The 17382-nt window shown below is 32.2% G+C and overlaps 1 protein-coding gene across 2 annotated transcripts in view; it reads left to right on the forward strand.

Moving 5' to 3' along the window:
• The window catches only part of LOC145322067 (uncharacterized), a 148813-nt gene that overhangs the window by 128109 nt on the left and 3322 nt on the right, over positions 1–17382 (forward strand). For both annotated transcript variants that reach the window (XM_080163841.1, XM_080163849.1), the window contains exons 6-15: positions 1800–1863; positions 2918–3042; positions 5919–6052; positions 6276–6324; positions 7165–7220; positions 7357–7421; positions 8070–8163; positions 9240–9303; positions 9875–9936; positions 10585–10636. In XM_080163841.1, coding sequence (XP_080019967.1) covers positions 1800–1863; positions 2918–3042; positions 5919–6052; positions 6276–6324; positions 7165–7220; positions 7357–7421; positions 8070–8163; positions 9240–9303; positions 9875–9936; positions 10585–10636 — 765 coding nt within the window. The remainder of the gene's footprint in view (positions 1–1799; positions 1864–2917; positions 3043–5918; positions 6053–6275; positions 6325–7164; positions 7221–7356; positions 7422–8069; positions 8164–9239; positions 9304–9874; positions 9937–10584; positions 10637–17382) is intronic.

The following is a 17382-nucleotide window of genomic DNA, read 5'->3' on the forward strand; positions in this document are numbered from 1 at the left end:
GAAAAACCTACCTTAAATACTGGAGATCTTGAGGCAAGTATAAACTTGTGCACTTTTAATTTGGAGGTACTAGTTTCTATCAAACAATCAGTAAACTCTGGATCCTCAAAACAATTCTCCAGGTCACCAGAGAGACAGGATACTGCACTTTCAGGTCCAGGTTTTATAACTTCCAGCCAAATAGTCAGAGTACCTCCAGGTAGGAGACTTGCCTGATTGTTCTTCAGTACATTAATCTCCATAAAAGCAGCATTACAATTTACCTCTCCAGGTGGCACTGTTATCAATCGACATTTAGGCATCAGTAGTAGACTGTTGTTATCTTGGATGCCAATCTTTTGTAGTTTCAGTATTGACCTGGATAATATCTATATGACCTGTTATGTTATAATATGAAATAAATTCTAAATAAAATCATTATCATCATATTTTATTAATTTCATATTCCATATAACGAAAGCAAATAGTGCTGAGTAAAAGGATGCTTTGTTTGGAAAGTATTAGGTCTGAATATTTCCTCATTATATTTTATTTGCGATGTTTATCATTAAGTAGAAGGATGTTTGTTTGGAAAAATCTGGACTTAGCCAAAAAATTTACCTTGTCAATTTTTACCAAAAAGTTGGTCAAATTTTACCAAGTTTTTTTTTTTGGCAGAGTCCAAAAATCTGGACTTAGCCTAAAAATTTACCTTGTCAATTTTTACCAAAAAGTTGGTCAAATTTTACCAAGTTTTTTTTTTTGGCAAAGTCCAAAAATTTGGACTTAGCCTAAAAATTTACCTTGTCAATTTTTACCAAAAAGTTGGTCAAATTTTACCAAGTTTTTTTTTTTGGCAAAGTCCAAAAATTTGGACTTAGCCTAAAAATTTACCTTGTCAATTTTTACCAAAAAGTTGGTCAAATTTTACCAAGTTTTTTTTTTTGGCAAAGTCCAAAAATTTGGACTTAGCCTAAAAATTTACCTTGTCAATTTTTACCAAAAAGTTGGTCAAATTTTACCAAGTTTTTTTTTTTGGCAAAGTCCAAAAATTTGGACTTAGCCTAAAAAAATACCTTGTCAAATTTTACCAACTTTTTGGTAAAAATTGACCAAATTGTGTTTTTTTGTCTAAGTCCGAAAATTCGGACTTAACCTGAAAAATAGAGTTGTAAAATTGACCACATTTTTGGTAAAACTTCCAAAAGTGGTAAAATTGAAAAAAAAAAAAAAAATTTAAATTTAGGCTTCATTGTATAAAAGTCATTATTTTAAAGTACTACAACTGATTATGAAGAGCTGTTTTTTATTTAAAACACAAAAAACGGGTTTTTTTGTTTCGTCAAATTTTACAAAAAAAATGGTAAAATTTGACTAATTTTTTGGCTAAAATTTTTGCTGGTAAAATTTACCACGAAACTGGTATATTATACCAGGTTGACCAGCTTTACCACTTTTCTGGTAAAACGACTCTTTTTTTATGGTATTTCGTAGAACCTGGGTATGAATTTCAAGAAGCATTGATTTTTAGAATTATAATTAGGGCTCGAAAAGTGCATTATAAAGCCACTGGGATTGATTTCTGTGCTTCAGCTGCCGAGTCCCAAATATGATATAGCTTTATTTTTTCTTGTACCAAAAGAGATTATTGTCAGAAATTATAATTCCTATCAATTAAAGCCTCTTGTATAAGTTTGTACTCAAATGAGAAATTTGAAGTAATTGGCAGGCAAATTTATGAATACTTTTAATATAAATTTAAATTAAACAATGAATAATATAAACAACAATGAATGCATCACTTATCTTTATTTTTTTAGACGTGTCGTCTGCTGAATGCATATATACTGTTTGTAGATGCAATGAAAAGGTTAATTTGTTAAGGTAGATTGAGTACTTTTTATATAAAATATTACATCCTGTTCGTCAATCTTAAGAATTTTATCCATTCTTAGATTCACAAGCGTTAACGCTTTACTTGAAAATGGACAATTTAACCAAAGTCCAAAATTAAGTGTTTAGTTTAGAATTTATTAATTTCAATTTTTGGATGATATCATTCTTGTAACATTATGCATTTGATAAACTATGTTTGTTCATTTTGACCTTATTATCTAAATGCACAAGAAAAAAAAATTAAGTCATTCATTCAATATATGTTTTGTTACTTAACCAATTGACATTAGTTTCCCAAAATTTCTTCAAAAAATAGCCTTTAAAAGACGCCAATAGAAAACATTCCTAAAAGGTCTAAACAAAAAATTTACACATTTTTCTATATTACCTAAAATGTTTGTGAAAGCATTATACATTTTAAAAATGAAAAGCAAACTTGTAAATATTTTAGTTAAGTCTACAAAAACAATTTTTGGGGGGTTTATTTTTAAACAGATTAACTTACATCAAAGGACTAATAGGTATATTACCTGAAGAATAGAGCACCATCAGTTCAGTGGTTACTGAGATCTTAAGCTTCAGACAGACAAACAGATAGACGGACAGACAGACAAACAGACTGACATCGTCCTACTTTGTATTATAGATATTACAGCGTAAACTCTCATAGCGTCTAAGATCTATGTGAAAATTAATAAGGAAATAATGAAATCTTACAACTTTATACAATAGGTTATAATTATGTCGTCTTTGATGAAATATAATTTTAAGTATATAAATATGAAAAATTAATATCCTATTATAAAAAGTAGTAAGATTTTTTTGTCCGTAGCTAAACATTTCGAACACAACTTAACCGATTTTGTTATCCTTTTATTGGAAGCATATTAAAGGTCCTCGGATGTTTTTAGGCTAATAAATTTTTATAACTAAGTTTGGTTTTGACTTTTAAGCTATTTTACTACTTTCCGTAGTCCTTTAAATATTGAGCTCCTATATGCTAGGAGCACAGCCACTAGTTTGTAAATAATTTATCATTAAGGTTGGACTTCACTGAGTTTGAAATTGCAGCTCCATTCTATTGTGGAGGTACCTACACTTGCGTTAGCACTGATGGAGCTAAGATTGGAGACTGCCTCTATGATACTTTTACTGTTACTGCTCCAGGTAAGGCTTCTAGGATCATGGAAAGACAACAAAGTTTAAAATAAAAATGCAAAAATACCTAGACTTGATTTGACTTTTAATGGGCTAGGTATGAGCTAAAAATCGATGTAAAGTTGGCTATAAAAGCGTGTTGGCGTGCTTTACAAATAACTTTTAATCAGGTTTTTTTAACAATTTTACTCAAGGTAGTGTATTATATTTTAGGTAGTGTATCCCCCCCTACAATATGTGGATATAACACTGGTCAGCATACGTATGTAGATAGTAGTACTCTCTATAATAATTACTATGCAATATTCTAGGTAGTGTATCCCCGCCTACAATATGTGGATACAACACTCAGCATATGTATGTAGATAGTAGTACTCTCTGTAATAATTATTATACAATATTCTAGGTAGTGTATCCCCTCCTATAATATGTGGATATAACACTGGTCAGCATACGTATGTAGATAGTAGTACTCTCTATAATAATTACTATGCAATATTCTAGGTAGTGTATCCCCGCCTACAATATGTGGATACAACACTCAGCATATGTATGTAGATAGTAGTACTCTCTGTAATAATTACTATACAATATTCTAGGTAGTGTATCCCCGCCTACAATATGTGGATACAACACTCAGCATATGTATGTAGATAGTAGTACTCTCTGTAATAATTATTATACAATATTCTAGGTAGTGTATCCCCTCCTACAATATGTGGATATAACACTGGTCAGCATACGTATGTAGATAGTAGTACTCTCTATAATAATTACTATGCAATATTCTAGGTAGTGTATCCCCGCCTACAATATGTGGATACAACACTCAGCATATGTATGTAGATAGTAGTACTCTCTGTAATAATTACTATACCATATTCTAGGTAGTGTATCCCCGCCTACAATATGTGGATACAACACTCAGCATATGTATGTAGATAGTAGTACTCTCTGTAATAATTATTATACAATATTCTAGGTAGTGTATCCCCTCCTACAATATGTGGATACAACACTCAGGATATGTATGTAGATAGTAGTACTCTCTGTAATAATTATTATACAATATTCTAGGTAGTGTATCCCCTCCTACAATATGTGGATACAACACTCAGGATATGTATGTAGATAGTAGTACTCTCTGTAATAATTACTATACAATATTCTAGGTAGTGTATCCCCTTCTACAATATGTGGATACAACACTCAGCATATGTATGTAGATAGTAGTACTCTCTGTAATAATTACTATACAATATTCTGGGTAGTGTATCCCCTCCTACAATATGTGGATACAACACTCAGCATATGTATGTAGATAGTAGTACTCTCTGTAATAATTACTATACAATATTCTAGGTAGTGTATCCCCTCCTACAATATGTGGATACAACACTCAGCATATGTATGTAGATAGTAGTACTCTCTGTAATAATTATTATACAATATTCTAGGTAGTGTATCCCCTCCTACAATATGTGGATACAACACTCAGCATATGTATGTAGATAGTAGTACTCTCTGTAATAATTACTAGACAATATTCTAGGTAGTGTATCCCCTCCTACAATATGTGGATACAACACTCAGCATATGTATGTAGATAGTAGTACTCTCTGTAATAATTATTATACAATATTCTAGGTAGTGTATCCCCTCCTACAATATGTGGATACAACACTCAGGATATGTATGTAGATAGTAGTACTCTCTGTAATAATTACTATACAATATTCTAGGTAGTGTATCCCCTCCTACAATATGTGGATACAACACTCAGGATATGTATGTAGATAGTAGTACTCTCTGTAATAATTACTATACAATATTCTAGGTAGTGTATCCCCTCCTACAATATGTGGATACAACATTCAGCATATGTATGTAGATAGTAGTACTCTCTGTAATAATTATTATACAATATTCTAGGTAGTGTATCCCCTCCTACAATATGTGGATACAACACTCAGGATATGTATGTAGATAGTAGTACTCTCTGTAATAATTATTATACAATATTCTAGGTAGTGTATCCCCTCCTACAATATGTGGATACAACACTCAGGATATGTATGTAGATAGTAGTACTCTCTGTAATAATTACTATACAATATTCTAGGTAGTGTATCCCCTTCTACAATATGTGGATACAACACTCAGCATATGTATGTAGATAGTAGTACTCTCTGTAATAATTACTATACAATATTCTAGGTAGTGTATCCCCTTCTACAATATGTGGATACAACACTCAGCATATGTATGTAGATAGTAGTACTCTCTGTAATAATTACTAGACAATATTCTAGGTAGTGTATCCCCTCCTACAATATGTGGATACAACACTCAGCATATGTATGTAGATAGTAGTACTCTCTGTAATAATTATTATACAATATTCTAGGTAGTGTATCCCCTCCTACAATATGTGGATACAACACTCAGCATATGTATGTAGATAGTAGTACTCTCTGTAATAATTACTAGACAATATTCTAGGTAGTGTATCCCCTCCTACAATATGTGGATACAACACTCAGCATATGTATGTAGATAGTAGTACTCTCTGTAATAATTACTATACAATATTCTAGGTAGTGTATCCCCTTCTACAATATGTGGATACAACACTCAGCATATGTATGTAGATAGTAGTACTCTCTGTAATAATTACTATACAATATTCTAGGTAGTGTATCCCCTCCTACAATATGTGGATACAACACTCAGCATATGTATGTAGATAGTAGTACTCTCTGTAATAATTACTATACAATATTCTAGGTAGTGTATCCCCTCCTACAATATGTGGATACAACACTGGTCAGCATATGTATGTTGATAGTAGTACTCTCTGTAATAATTACTATACAATATTCTAGGTAGTGTATCCCCTCCTACAATATGTGGATATAACACTGGTCAGCATATGTATGTGGACAGCAGTGCTTTGTGCAATAAGCTCATATTCCAATTTGACTTAAGCACTTCTTCAACAAGAAACTGGCAGATTAAGGTATTTGTTTTTCTACCTTTATTTTAATTGAAATCCTGGGATTTGGGAAAAGTTTGGGCTCTTCTTTTTTTTAACAAACTTAATATAATTAGCCAAAGTTATGAGACCAGAGAATGGGAGAACCGTTTTATTAAAATTTGAGCATCACTATGTTATAACAGCTTTGCAAATTTTAGAAAAGTGCACAAATGATAAATAGATAAATTATAATTGAATTATTTAGATAACCCAATATGATGAACATGATGATGCTAGATACCTTCCTCCCCCAGGTTAATATTCATCTGTTCCAAAAGTGTTTCTTTGAATTGGAGTATCAAAAGTTCTGAAAAATGTGTTGCTTTTATTTTAATTCTAAATGATATTTGACTAGAAATATCATTTTATATAACTCTTTTTTTCTGGGCTTTGGGAAGGGGATAATTATAAGTATGTTTTCTCAATTAGGCTTCCTAATAGCTGTTTCTTTAAGATCATTTTTAGCATTCTAAGAATTTTTCTATTATATGTATCATATTGTTTGTTTTGAATAATCAATAAACAAATCCTAACTTCCTTTATTATTACAGTTAGGGAGTTGAATCCATTTTTATAGAAGCAGAAACATAATCTATGATTATGGTTTGGACCCTCTAAAACTGTAATCTACCTTTCCACTTTCCCCTCTCTTGGTGAAGATATCTTCAACGCCGATACGATTTTTGAAATGTAAGATTCTACTTTCCCTTCTCTTGGTGAAGATATCTTCAACGCCGATACAATTTTTGAAATGTAAGATTCCACTTTCCCCTCTCTTGGTGAAGATATCTTTAACGCCGATACGATTTTTGAAATTTAAGATTCCACTTTTGACTCTCTTGGTGAAGATATCTTCAACAAGAGAGACAAAAGTGGAATCTTATATTTCAAAAATCGTATCGGCGTTAAAGATATCTTCACCAAGAGAGGGGAAAGTGGAAGGGTATATTACAGTTTTAGAGGGTCCAAACCATAATCATAGATTATATTTCTGCTTCTATAAAAATGGATTCAACTCCCTAACTGTATTATGAATAGTTAAATGAAAAGTTTACACCAAATAGCCAATATTAAAATATCTTTTTTTGATTAAGATTGTCTCCAATGGAATACTGGAACTCTTGGAACTGTTTCAAGTTTTAATTTCAAGGTATAATTTTTTTTGCTGGTATCAAAAGATAAATAAACCAAAACCTCAAAAAGAAAAAATATAAATATAACAAATAAAATTAATACAATCTTAAGAATTCATTGATTACAATATTTTTTTATTTACAAATTTTTAGGACACAAGCTCTTTCCATTTGTCAAGCGAAAGATATTCAATTTGTTGGAGAAGAGAAAGAAACATGTAAGCTTACATACGAATATATTCTGGGAAGTAGTGCTGCTACTAATTATAGGCTGTCCTTCTTATTTCTATTAAAATATACTAGCGGCTTCGCCCCTAGCCTCTAGGGGCTTTGCTTTGCCCCTAGAGGTGATAAAAAAAATTAAGGTGAAATTCGTTAAAGGACCAAGGAAATCTTCAGCCCAAAAAAAAAAAAAAAATGTGGATTTTTTTGTTTTTTTTGGGGTTGGGGGTGTCCCACCCCCCAAGAAAATAGCCCAAAACCACCACAGGACCAATAGGTATATACCCTGAAGAGTAGATTCCGATCGGTTCAGTGGTTACCGAGATCTTAAGGGACAGACAGACGGACAGACAGACATCGTTCTACTTTGTATTATAGATTAAATGCATGTCTAGATACAACAGCAGTTTATACCAACACTGAAATTAATTCGGGAAAAAATCACAAAACATATATGGGATTTTCAGCTGTCATTGGGGGCAAAACTAGAATTAGTGACCTTTTTATCTTCCCCAAAATATTATTTTAGATTTGTTTCGCTTGTTGGCTATACCTTATTCCTGTAAAAGCAGTAGGTTGATAAAGTAATGCTAAAGATCTGACTATAAATTTACATTTTTAAAGCAATGTTATACTTTTGTTAGGTGCGCCCTATGTTTTTCAACTGGATATTTTGGCATGAGTAATGTTCCTAGTGCCGCGCCTCCTTCCTCTCCTCCATCACCATGGACAACTAAGGTATCAAGTATACAAATCATGGAAAGATTAGATATGAAAAATAGATTTCGTGATTATCAATTTCCTTTTAAACAAGTCATAAAGATGTATAATCTACTTTAAGGACGTCCATGCTTTTTTTGGGGGGGCGGGAATAATAGGAGGATAATAACTAGCACACTAACAAATTTAATTGAAAGAGGAGATGCTGCGCAAAATGGTACAAAAAAATGACGTCATACTATAAAGTTGTCCAATGAGAGGCCAGTATACATTGTAATTGACCAAAATGGTAAAATATATACCCGCCTCTCATTGGTTATTTTATCATATGACGTCAATTTTTTTGTACCATTTTGCGCAGCATCGGAAGAGGATATCTGCCCATTTACCCCTGTCCATCTGGAAGTCCCTAAATTTAGTACCCTACAAGTGTTTTTTGTCAATTGGGTACTTGCTTGGCAGAGTAAGGTCACTACAGATATCACTTAATATGTTATGTAAACTCTCCCACCTTATATTATTTTTTTTTCTAAAAGCGAAGCTTTTCTATAATTAGGGTCAGTCCGTCTGTACGTCCGTTACGGTTAGCTTTTTTCGTTAATTTAGGCGTGGTAGAATTGTCCTATCAATTTTCTATTGACTTTGCATGGTGATTTCTGTAGTAGTTTATAACGATTTAGAAAGCGTAGCAACTATATAACCGTTAACAGAATGTCCGTACGTTAATTTTAAACATGTTAATTTTTAACTTTTTTAACAACTAATTTTTATGTGATATGATAATCCGATTGATGAAGATACACTTCACTGTTTTTATTTTTTGCTCACAGGCTGGATTCAAAGATACTATTTGCTGTGATAAAGACTCACCTCACTATTTATGTATTTAGTTCCCAGTCTGGATTCACAGATGCTATTTGTTGTGATAAAGCCACCCTTACTAATATCATTTTTATACACAAACTAGATTAACAGATGCTTTTGCTGTGATGAAGACACACCAAACTTTTATTATTTTTTGTTAACAGGCTGGATTCACAGGTGCTATTCGCTGTATTGAACACACACCAAAATATTATTATTTTTGTTCGTAGGCTGGATTCACAGATGCTATTTGCTGTGATGAAGACACACCACACGCTAATTGTGGAACTTCAGGTTTGAAATATGAAATATTAATTTATAGCAATGCCAGGCAACAAGTTGCTTTTAGAAAAAGATATAAATTGAATACCTTATTCAAATTTGACTTGAACATTATGATATTTACCAAATAAAGCATCCATTATCAGGTTATCAGGTTTATCCGAAGATTTCAGTCAAATTGACTAATTCGTTATTCTTTCACTGTTCACTTAAAAAATTAGTATTATTAGATGTTTTAAATAGGGATCGACAGCTGCACATCAGACGCGTGTAGTGAAATCGTCATATTGTAAATTTTAAACTTGGTCGGTTTATAAACCTGTTTCTAAACAGACAATCTAACTTTTCGTAATTTTTTGAACAAAAATAGGTTTAAATTTGAGGCTGAAGCGCATCTGCCGAGTCCTGATTTTCATAGAACATATATGTACATGTTTTTATTGGTGGTGGAAACATTACCTTATTTATATTTTGTAAATTAAAACGTATTATATCTTAAATTTCAAAGTACTAAATGATAAAGTTTTATTTTTATTTCAATGTTCATTAATAACAAGTGTTACATAAAAAAAAACTTTTTAAGGAGCAAATGACTATTTGGAGTTGGACAATGCTATGGAACCACCTATTTCAAACAGATATAAGGTATAAATTTAGTTTTTAACAAAACTTAACTCAAATGCTAAAGTATCAATAAATAGTGCACAACCAGAATGAAAGGTTTCGTGAATTTTCCTTACAATCTTTTTACAACCATTTTAGATTATTATGTAGGACATAATCATTAATCAAGATATCTAAACATTATGTTTTATAATTTGCTTCAATTAGTTTAAAAGTTGCATATTCTTCATATTTATTGGAATTTTGGTAGTTTAGACTTTAGCAAAAATTTGATTGTTTAGTAAGCTATATAAGTTGGAAAGAATTTTAATGTAAATAATAGATTTGAAATCTGCATAAATTTTAAGGATTTTTTTTTATAAAATTCGTTTTTCATATAATTCTTTATTTAAAAGCGCAAATACAATTTAAGTTAATTTTGACCAATAGGATAGGTGGATGAATTGGTTGAATGATGTACAAAACTTAAGCTTCTCCAATCAGAGCGCAGATTGTTTTCAACCCACCAATCACTGATGTCAAAATTAATTAACTTTAATTGTATTTGCGCTTTTAGATAAAGAATTATACAAAAAACGAATTTTGTAAAAAATCCTTAAAATTTTATACAGATTTCAAATCTATTATATACATTAAAATTCTTTCCAACTTATATAGCTTATTGTTTAGGTTGGACCAGCAAATCGGTTTTGTGGACGTTGGTTTGGTATCAGTACAAACGGTAATAGATTTTTTTGTCCATAAGTATTTGTTTCAATATTGTGTGGGATGGAGTTGTAATTACATATCAATTACCTTGTACGGGCGAGGCTGTATATCATGACACACTAACGTCAGGTCCAACAACTCAGGATAACAATGGTAGCAAAATATCTCCTTTTCTGGGGTATTAGGTTAAGCAACACCCATCAGACAACCATTCTTTCGGGTTGTAAACATAGCCTACCCTAAATTTTCAGGAGGGTGTGTGGTCACAGATATGATTGGGGATAGTGGGGCGGGGGATGTAAGCGATACTACAAAACCCCCTGCCTGCTGATATCAGTTTAAATTTTCTACGCACCACAATAATAATTTAACCATCATAATCACACTCTCTCTTCTGACATTTTTAATAATTGTTTATTGGTGTATTTTTTACAATTAAATACACAAATGCGGTTGCATCCTTGGCATAATAAGAATAACCAAAGAATTAAGCAAGATCCTTACAAAAAAAGGTCCTTGTAAATTTAATGTTTGCTAATATGAACAAGTCTAAACAGATATTATAGAAGCTACATACATAGACCTACATTGTAAATTTGCAATTACATTGCATTGTAATGAATTTATTGTTTTGCACAAAGACAAAAGCTAGCTGCTGCATACATATTATCCTTTTTTATTTCTTTTCTTTCTTTTCATGCAAGTTTAGGTTATTTCTTATAATTTGCAATTATTTTATATTTTAAACTTAAAAATTCTATACAGCTATGGCAATGTTTTGTCTTAGATTTTATTATCTAAATTGAAAGGATAGGTTTTGTGATTTTTTGTTCAAAAATAAGGAATTTATTTTTCAGTATCGCATCAAAACTGATTAATATCCGGTAGAACCGATTCTCAGCCCGTGCCTTCGTCATCTCGGGGCAAAAAATCTGGTTTTAATCTCATAATTGTATATTTTATATACAATGTGAGTAATAAGTATTACTTTCTTTAATTTTAAGAAAGTGTTTAAGTAAATTGATAAAATTCAAGCGATTGTGTAATCTAAGTATCTTTTCTTAACAACTGTGATATTATTTTTTAAACTTATTTTTCTAAATTTCATTTCTTTATAAAGACTGTACTATCTTGATTATAATCACTTTAGTAACAAACAGTACACTGTACACAAACAGTACACAGCATTCATTAATTAATTATAATTATAATTATGATTTTAATAACTTCAAAAATTGAGTGGTGATTGGACTGGTACACATGGGTTTATATACAAATTATCTTATTCTTTGGCTTTATAAGCTTTGAGTACTTTTGTTAAATCTTCATAGGTTGTTTTAAATTGACCAGTGCACATAGGGGCAACAAGGGGCAACAATTCACCACCCCCAAATCAAGTTTTAAACATTCTATGAGTATTATCATACCCAATGTACATCAGATTTCAAAGGAATCGTAAAAATAGGCTTTTTAAGTAAGCATTCTAATGCATGGAAGTCAAGAAATGCAAAAATATTCTTACAGAAAAAGGCATACTTTTTGTGTTTCACCAACAATTTTAAAAGTATTATAAAATCTCTTAGACTTAACGTAATTAGACAAAATAACTTCTGATGAGTCATGCATTACATATATTTTGACAGTATAAAAGAAAAAACACAAATTGAAGAAATTAGTCCTAAATAATTATAGTTGAAGTCAAGATTTTAGTTTTTTTTTGTTTGTTTTTTAATCAACATTTAAAAAGACATTAAGAGGAAACATGTTTTCGCCGGGTGTCGCCAGCTAAGAAAACGATATTTGATTACCCAAAGACATATTTAAATCGCCAGTACTGGTTTCATTTACCCCCCCGCGCCCCCGTAGGGGTTTTTAGCGCGTTTTCTGAGGCTGGGTGCACGAAAACTTTGTTAGGAAAATCTTTTAAATACGCTTTTAAAGTCAAAATGAAAGATGTAATACATATAGATAAAAGACGCAAAAACATAGTTATAAGAAATGTTTATTTGATTAGACTTTGAATTAAAGTTGATAATGAATATTTTCAAGTTCTATTGCACTAAATGATGGAGACGGGAGGAATGGGGAAGGGGGGGGGGGCTAAACCTAAATCTAAACCTTTTTATGTTTGATGTTTTAATGTAACTGAAAAATCGTTTCTATAGATTATTACAAATATCAGGGATCTAAAGGGATAAGACAAAGGTCAATAAATTGTTGTACATCCCCAATGATAATACACAAAATTACCCCTTGTGTAGATTAAAGTTAGTAGTTAAAACGTTTGAACACACAACTGTAAAACTTTGGGGACTAGTGTTATAAACAGCCTAATGTCCCCTACCTCAATGCGGAAAAGTAAGTTAACCCATTAATGACAATAGGGTCTTAAACGACGCACAAATTCAAACCTATACTATCACTCTATTTTTTTATGCTGTCCTTTTTAAATGTTTGTAAATAATTGAATAGAGCTTCAAGTTTTGGCCTCTACATTGCTTGGGCTCTCACTTAATTCGATGACCAGATGAAATCATATTTTCATGGCAGAGGTGGAAAAAATAGGAAAATATTTCCACACCAGGTCTAACTTTTTTCTATTAAAGAATTAAAACATACTTATTCATAATCAATTATAGCATTTATTATATATTTTTAGTTTCTGCTAAGTTTTATTTAATTTTAGTTAGTTTACATACTTTTTTTTGATAATTTGTTGTGCGTCGTATTCGACGCATTCGGACTAATCATTTTAGCCATTGCGTCCTTTTTGACCTTATAGGACTAATCATGTTTAGATTTTACTGTATAATCTCCTTAAATCTGCTAGTTGCTTCGCCCCTAACCTCTAGGGCGGATGGGGGATGTCAGGAAAATAGCATAAAACCATCCCAAGATATTTATAAAGCTTCCCTGATAAGTAAAACCAATTCAGACCTTCAATTTCTATAATCTTTGGCTTGAGACAAAAAACCTTACTACTTTATAGTATGGAATACAATACAAGCAGCGGCTACGCCCCTAGAGGCATCTAGGGGACCTTAGGTTGCGGGAGGAGTCAATTCCCCTCTTTCAATTACAATTTTTTAAAGAAAATTAAAAAAAAAAAATTTTTTTTAATTTATTTTCTAGGGGTGATTTCTCTTGGGATAGTGGTGGTACCCTCCTTCAAAATAGTTATAAACCTTACCAGAACCTAGTAGAAGCTACCATGTAACGGAGCACCATATAGGTTCAGTGGTTAGCAAGGTCCTTTGGTACACACACAAAGACATACAATAACCTGTTACTTTATCTTAAGGATATAAAAATAGTAGCGCAGATAATCTACAACTAGGGTCTGTCTGTACGTCCACCTGTCTGTATTTCCATAATTGCATCCAAATAAACAATAGCTACCTTACAACTAGGGAATGTATGTATGTTTGTCTATATATCAAAATTACAGCCAATTAAAGACTGTAAATATGTTTATACTTCTGTAATTTTTATTGCAGCCTAGCTGTTAAGGGATTCATAAAAATAGCGCAGATACTCTACAATTATGGTCTGTCTGTATATACGTCCGTCTGTTTATATACAATTGCATCCAAATAATTAACAACTACTCTACAACTAAGAAATGTATTTGTTAGGGATCTAAAGTAATAAGTCAATGACCGATAAAAATGATGTACTTACTCAGGGCTATTATACCATAAAATCTTTCTGTAGATTACATTAAGTGGTTGAAACATTTGGACACTTAACTTAATAAACCAACCAATCAAAATACAAAACAATTCCCCAAAGTTGGCAAGACAACAAATAAGAAAAAGTTATTATAAAACTTTGGGGACTAACAGGGGCTGGGGGGGGGGGGGGCGAGGGTTTGTCATGAATTGGGTTGTTTTATATAATTGTCGACAAAATCATATTTCTTAGCTAAAGCATTGTAATAGAGTGAAAGGATATCTCTCTGTGTATCTGCTTAACTGATATGCTTCTTTTTTTATTTTGTAGCTTCTCATAGGTCCTGGGAAGGTTTATAACTATTTTTGGGGAGGTTACCTCCACCCTCCAAAGAGAAACAGCCCCTTAAAAAAGACCCCCCAACACAAGAAAATAATAAATAGAATAAACTAAATGAAATTAATTCTTTTTAAATCTAAAATAAAAAAACATTGTTGTTGAATTCAATGACCTCTCCCCATCTCAAGTGCCCCAAAAGGCCTCTAGGGGCGTAGCCACTGGTATAAAATAATTATATTCTGAATTGTTTTATACAGTCGAATGGACGTACAGACAGACACTGATTGTAGAGTATCTGTATGAGTATCCTTATAAAAAAGTAACAGGATATAGATTCTACATGTGTCTGTGTGAACTAAGGGATCTCACTAACCACTAACCCGATATGGTTCTCCTTTACATGGTAGCTTCTCATAAACCTGGTAAGGTTTATAATTATTTTGGGGGAAAGTAACACCACCCTCCAAAGAGAAATCGCCCCTTAACAAAGACCCCCCAAAGAGAAATCGCCAACACAAGAAAAAATAGAATTAACTTAATTAAATTAATTCTCTTTAAATCTAAAATAAAAATATTGTTGTTGAATTCAATGACCTCTCCCCATCTCAAATGCCCCTAAAGGCCTCTAGGGGCGTAGCCATTAGTAGCAAATAATTATATTCTGAATTGTTTTATACAGACGAATGGACGTACAGACAGACACTGATTGTAAAGTATCTATGTTATGTAGATCCTTATAATAAAGTAACAGGATATAGATTCTATATATATGTGTCTGTGTGTACTAAGGGATCTCACTAACCACTGAACCGATATGGTTTTCCATTACATGGTAGCTTCTCATAGGACCTGGTAAGGTTTATAACTATTTTGGGGGAGAGTACCACAACCACCCTAGGAGAAATCACCCCTAGAAAATAATAAACCCCTCTCAAAATTTTTTTTCAATTTTTCTCTAAAAACTGTAATTAAAAGAGGGGGTTTGACTCCCCCCCAACCCAAGGGTCCCTTAATGCCTCTAGGGGCGTAGCCGCTGCTAGTATAGTGTTCCATACTATAAAGTCTTAAGGTTTTTGTCTGAAGCTAAAGATTATAGAAATTTCGGGTCTGAATTGGTTTTACTTATCAGGAAAGCTTTATAAATATCTTGGGATGGTTTTATGCTATTTTTCTGACATTCCCCACCCACCCTAGAGGTTAGGGGCGAAGCGGTACTTGCTTACATGTGGTAGACTGGAGCACCGAAATCCCCCCCCCCCGCTTAGTTTTGCCAAAAATTAAAAATAAGGGGGGGGGGGGTAGTTTTTTAATGTCTGGAAAACGGCAAGGAGGAAAAGTGCTCAGCAAGGCAAAGACTTAACCCCCCCCTTAATTTTGAAGAAAATCAAAAATAAGGGGGGGGGGGTAGTTTTTTCACTGTGCAACACGCCAGAAAGTTGAGTGAGGTAAATCAAGAAAATCCAGTATACCAGAGGGGAAACCTTATTACAGGGATATTCATGTTTTGGGGCATAATTTCCTTATTTATTGACTGATTGTCTTAACCTCTTTTCGAGGAAGCTTTGTGTTTATCAAGTTCGAAATTAATTCCTTATCATTATCCTAAAACTAAGCGCAAATGTCGTCTTTTTATGGCTTTCCTTTCATAATGTGGCGCGGCATGGATTGTTTGTTTATTTTGATGCGCACGTTCTTTACTTTTGAATGAGATATGAGAGTGTGAAGATTTCGGAGAACAAAATTGGGCCTATCATTGGTCTCATAGTGTGTGAACGACCCTAGTATACCAGGGATTTGAAACCATAAGAACTTCAGGTAGAATTTGTTAATTTTATTAGGAAGAATGGTGTATAGGACGATTATATGTAGTTTTAAAAAGGCTTTAGCCAGCTAAGCATGAAACTTAATTATGATTAATATATGTTTTAGTAATTTTTATGTGCCTTATTGTTGCATTTAACAATGATTTATTAAACCAAATAATTTTTCTTTAAAGCCAAAGTTTCCAAAGATTTTTTACCGTAGAGAAAAATGATTTTTAAAAAGCAAATAAGATTACGTGGTTATAAATAACTGGAATTATGAACTAATTGATATTGTAATTTCAGGTCTTTGAAATAATTTCATCAATAAATCTATATTCAAACCTGCTGTTGAAACTTGATGGTTCCTGGTATTGGGGGTTTGTATGTTCGCCAACTGATCTCGTGAACTTCCCGCTAATTCGGAAGTCAAGCTCAACCAAAGTGTCATGGTTGAGACACTGATTTTAGTAAAAGGTTTTAATTTTGCGCATTGGAATTAGCAAGTAGTCTATCTGACTGTCTATTGGTAATGCTTTGATTTTAAATTATGTAGTTACATGGTATTCATGTTTAACATCAGCAGTTTTATTTAGAAAGGGAGGGGACTGTTAATTACACTAGTCCCCAAACTTCAAAGTTTTATAATAACGTTTTTATATTCGTTAGCATAAGAACTTCAGGAAATTTAATTGATTTTTTATTGGTTGGTTTATTAAGATGAGTGTCAAAACTTTTCAACCACTAATTGTCATCTACAGACAAATAATTTTGTAATATAATTAATTAAATATGTATCAATATTGGGGATGTACATATTAATCGGTTATTGTTTTGTTCCTTAGATCCCTAGGTGTTAATATATAATACAAAGTAGCTTGATGTCTGTCCGCCCATCCCTTAAGATCTCGCTAACCACTAAACTGATTGAATTCTACTCTTCAGA

Source organism: Acartia tonsa, chromosome 1 (genome assembly GCF_053477335.1).
Source record: "Acartia tonsa isolate MP-2025a chromosome 1, ASM5347733v1, whole genome shotgun sequence".
Classification (NCBI taxonomy): domain Eukaryota; kingdom Metazoa; phylum Arthropoda; class Copepoda; order Calanoida; family Acartiidae; genus Acartia; species Acartia tonsa.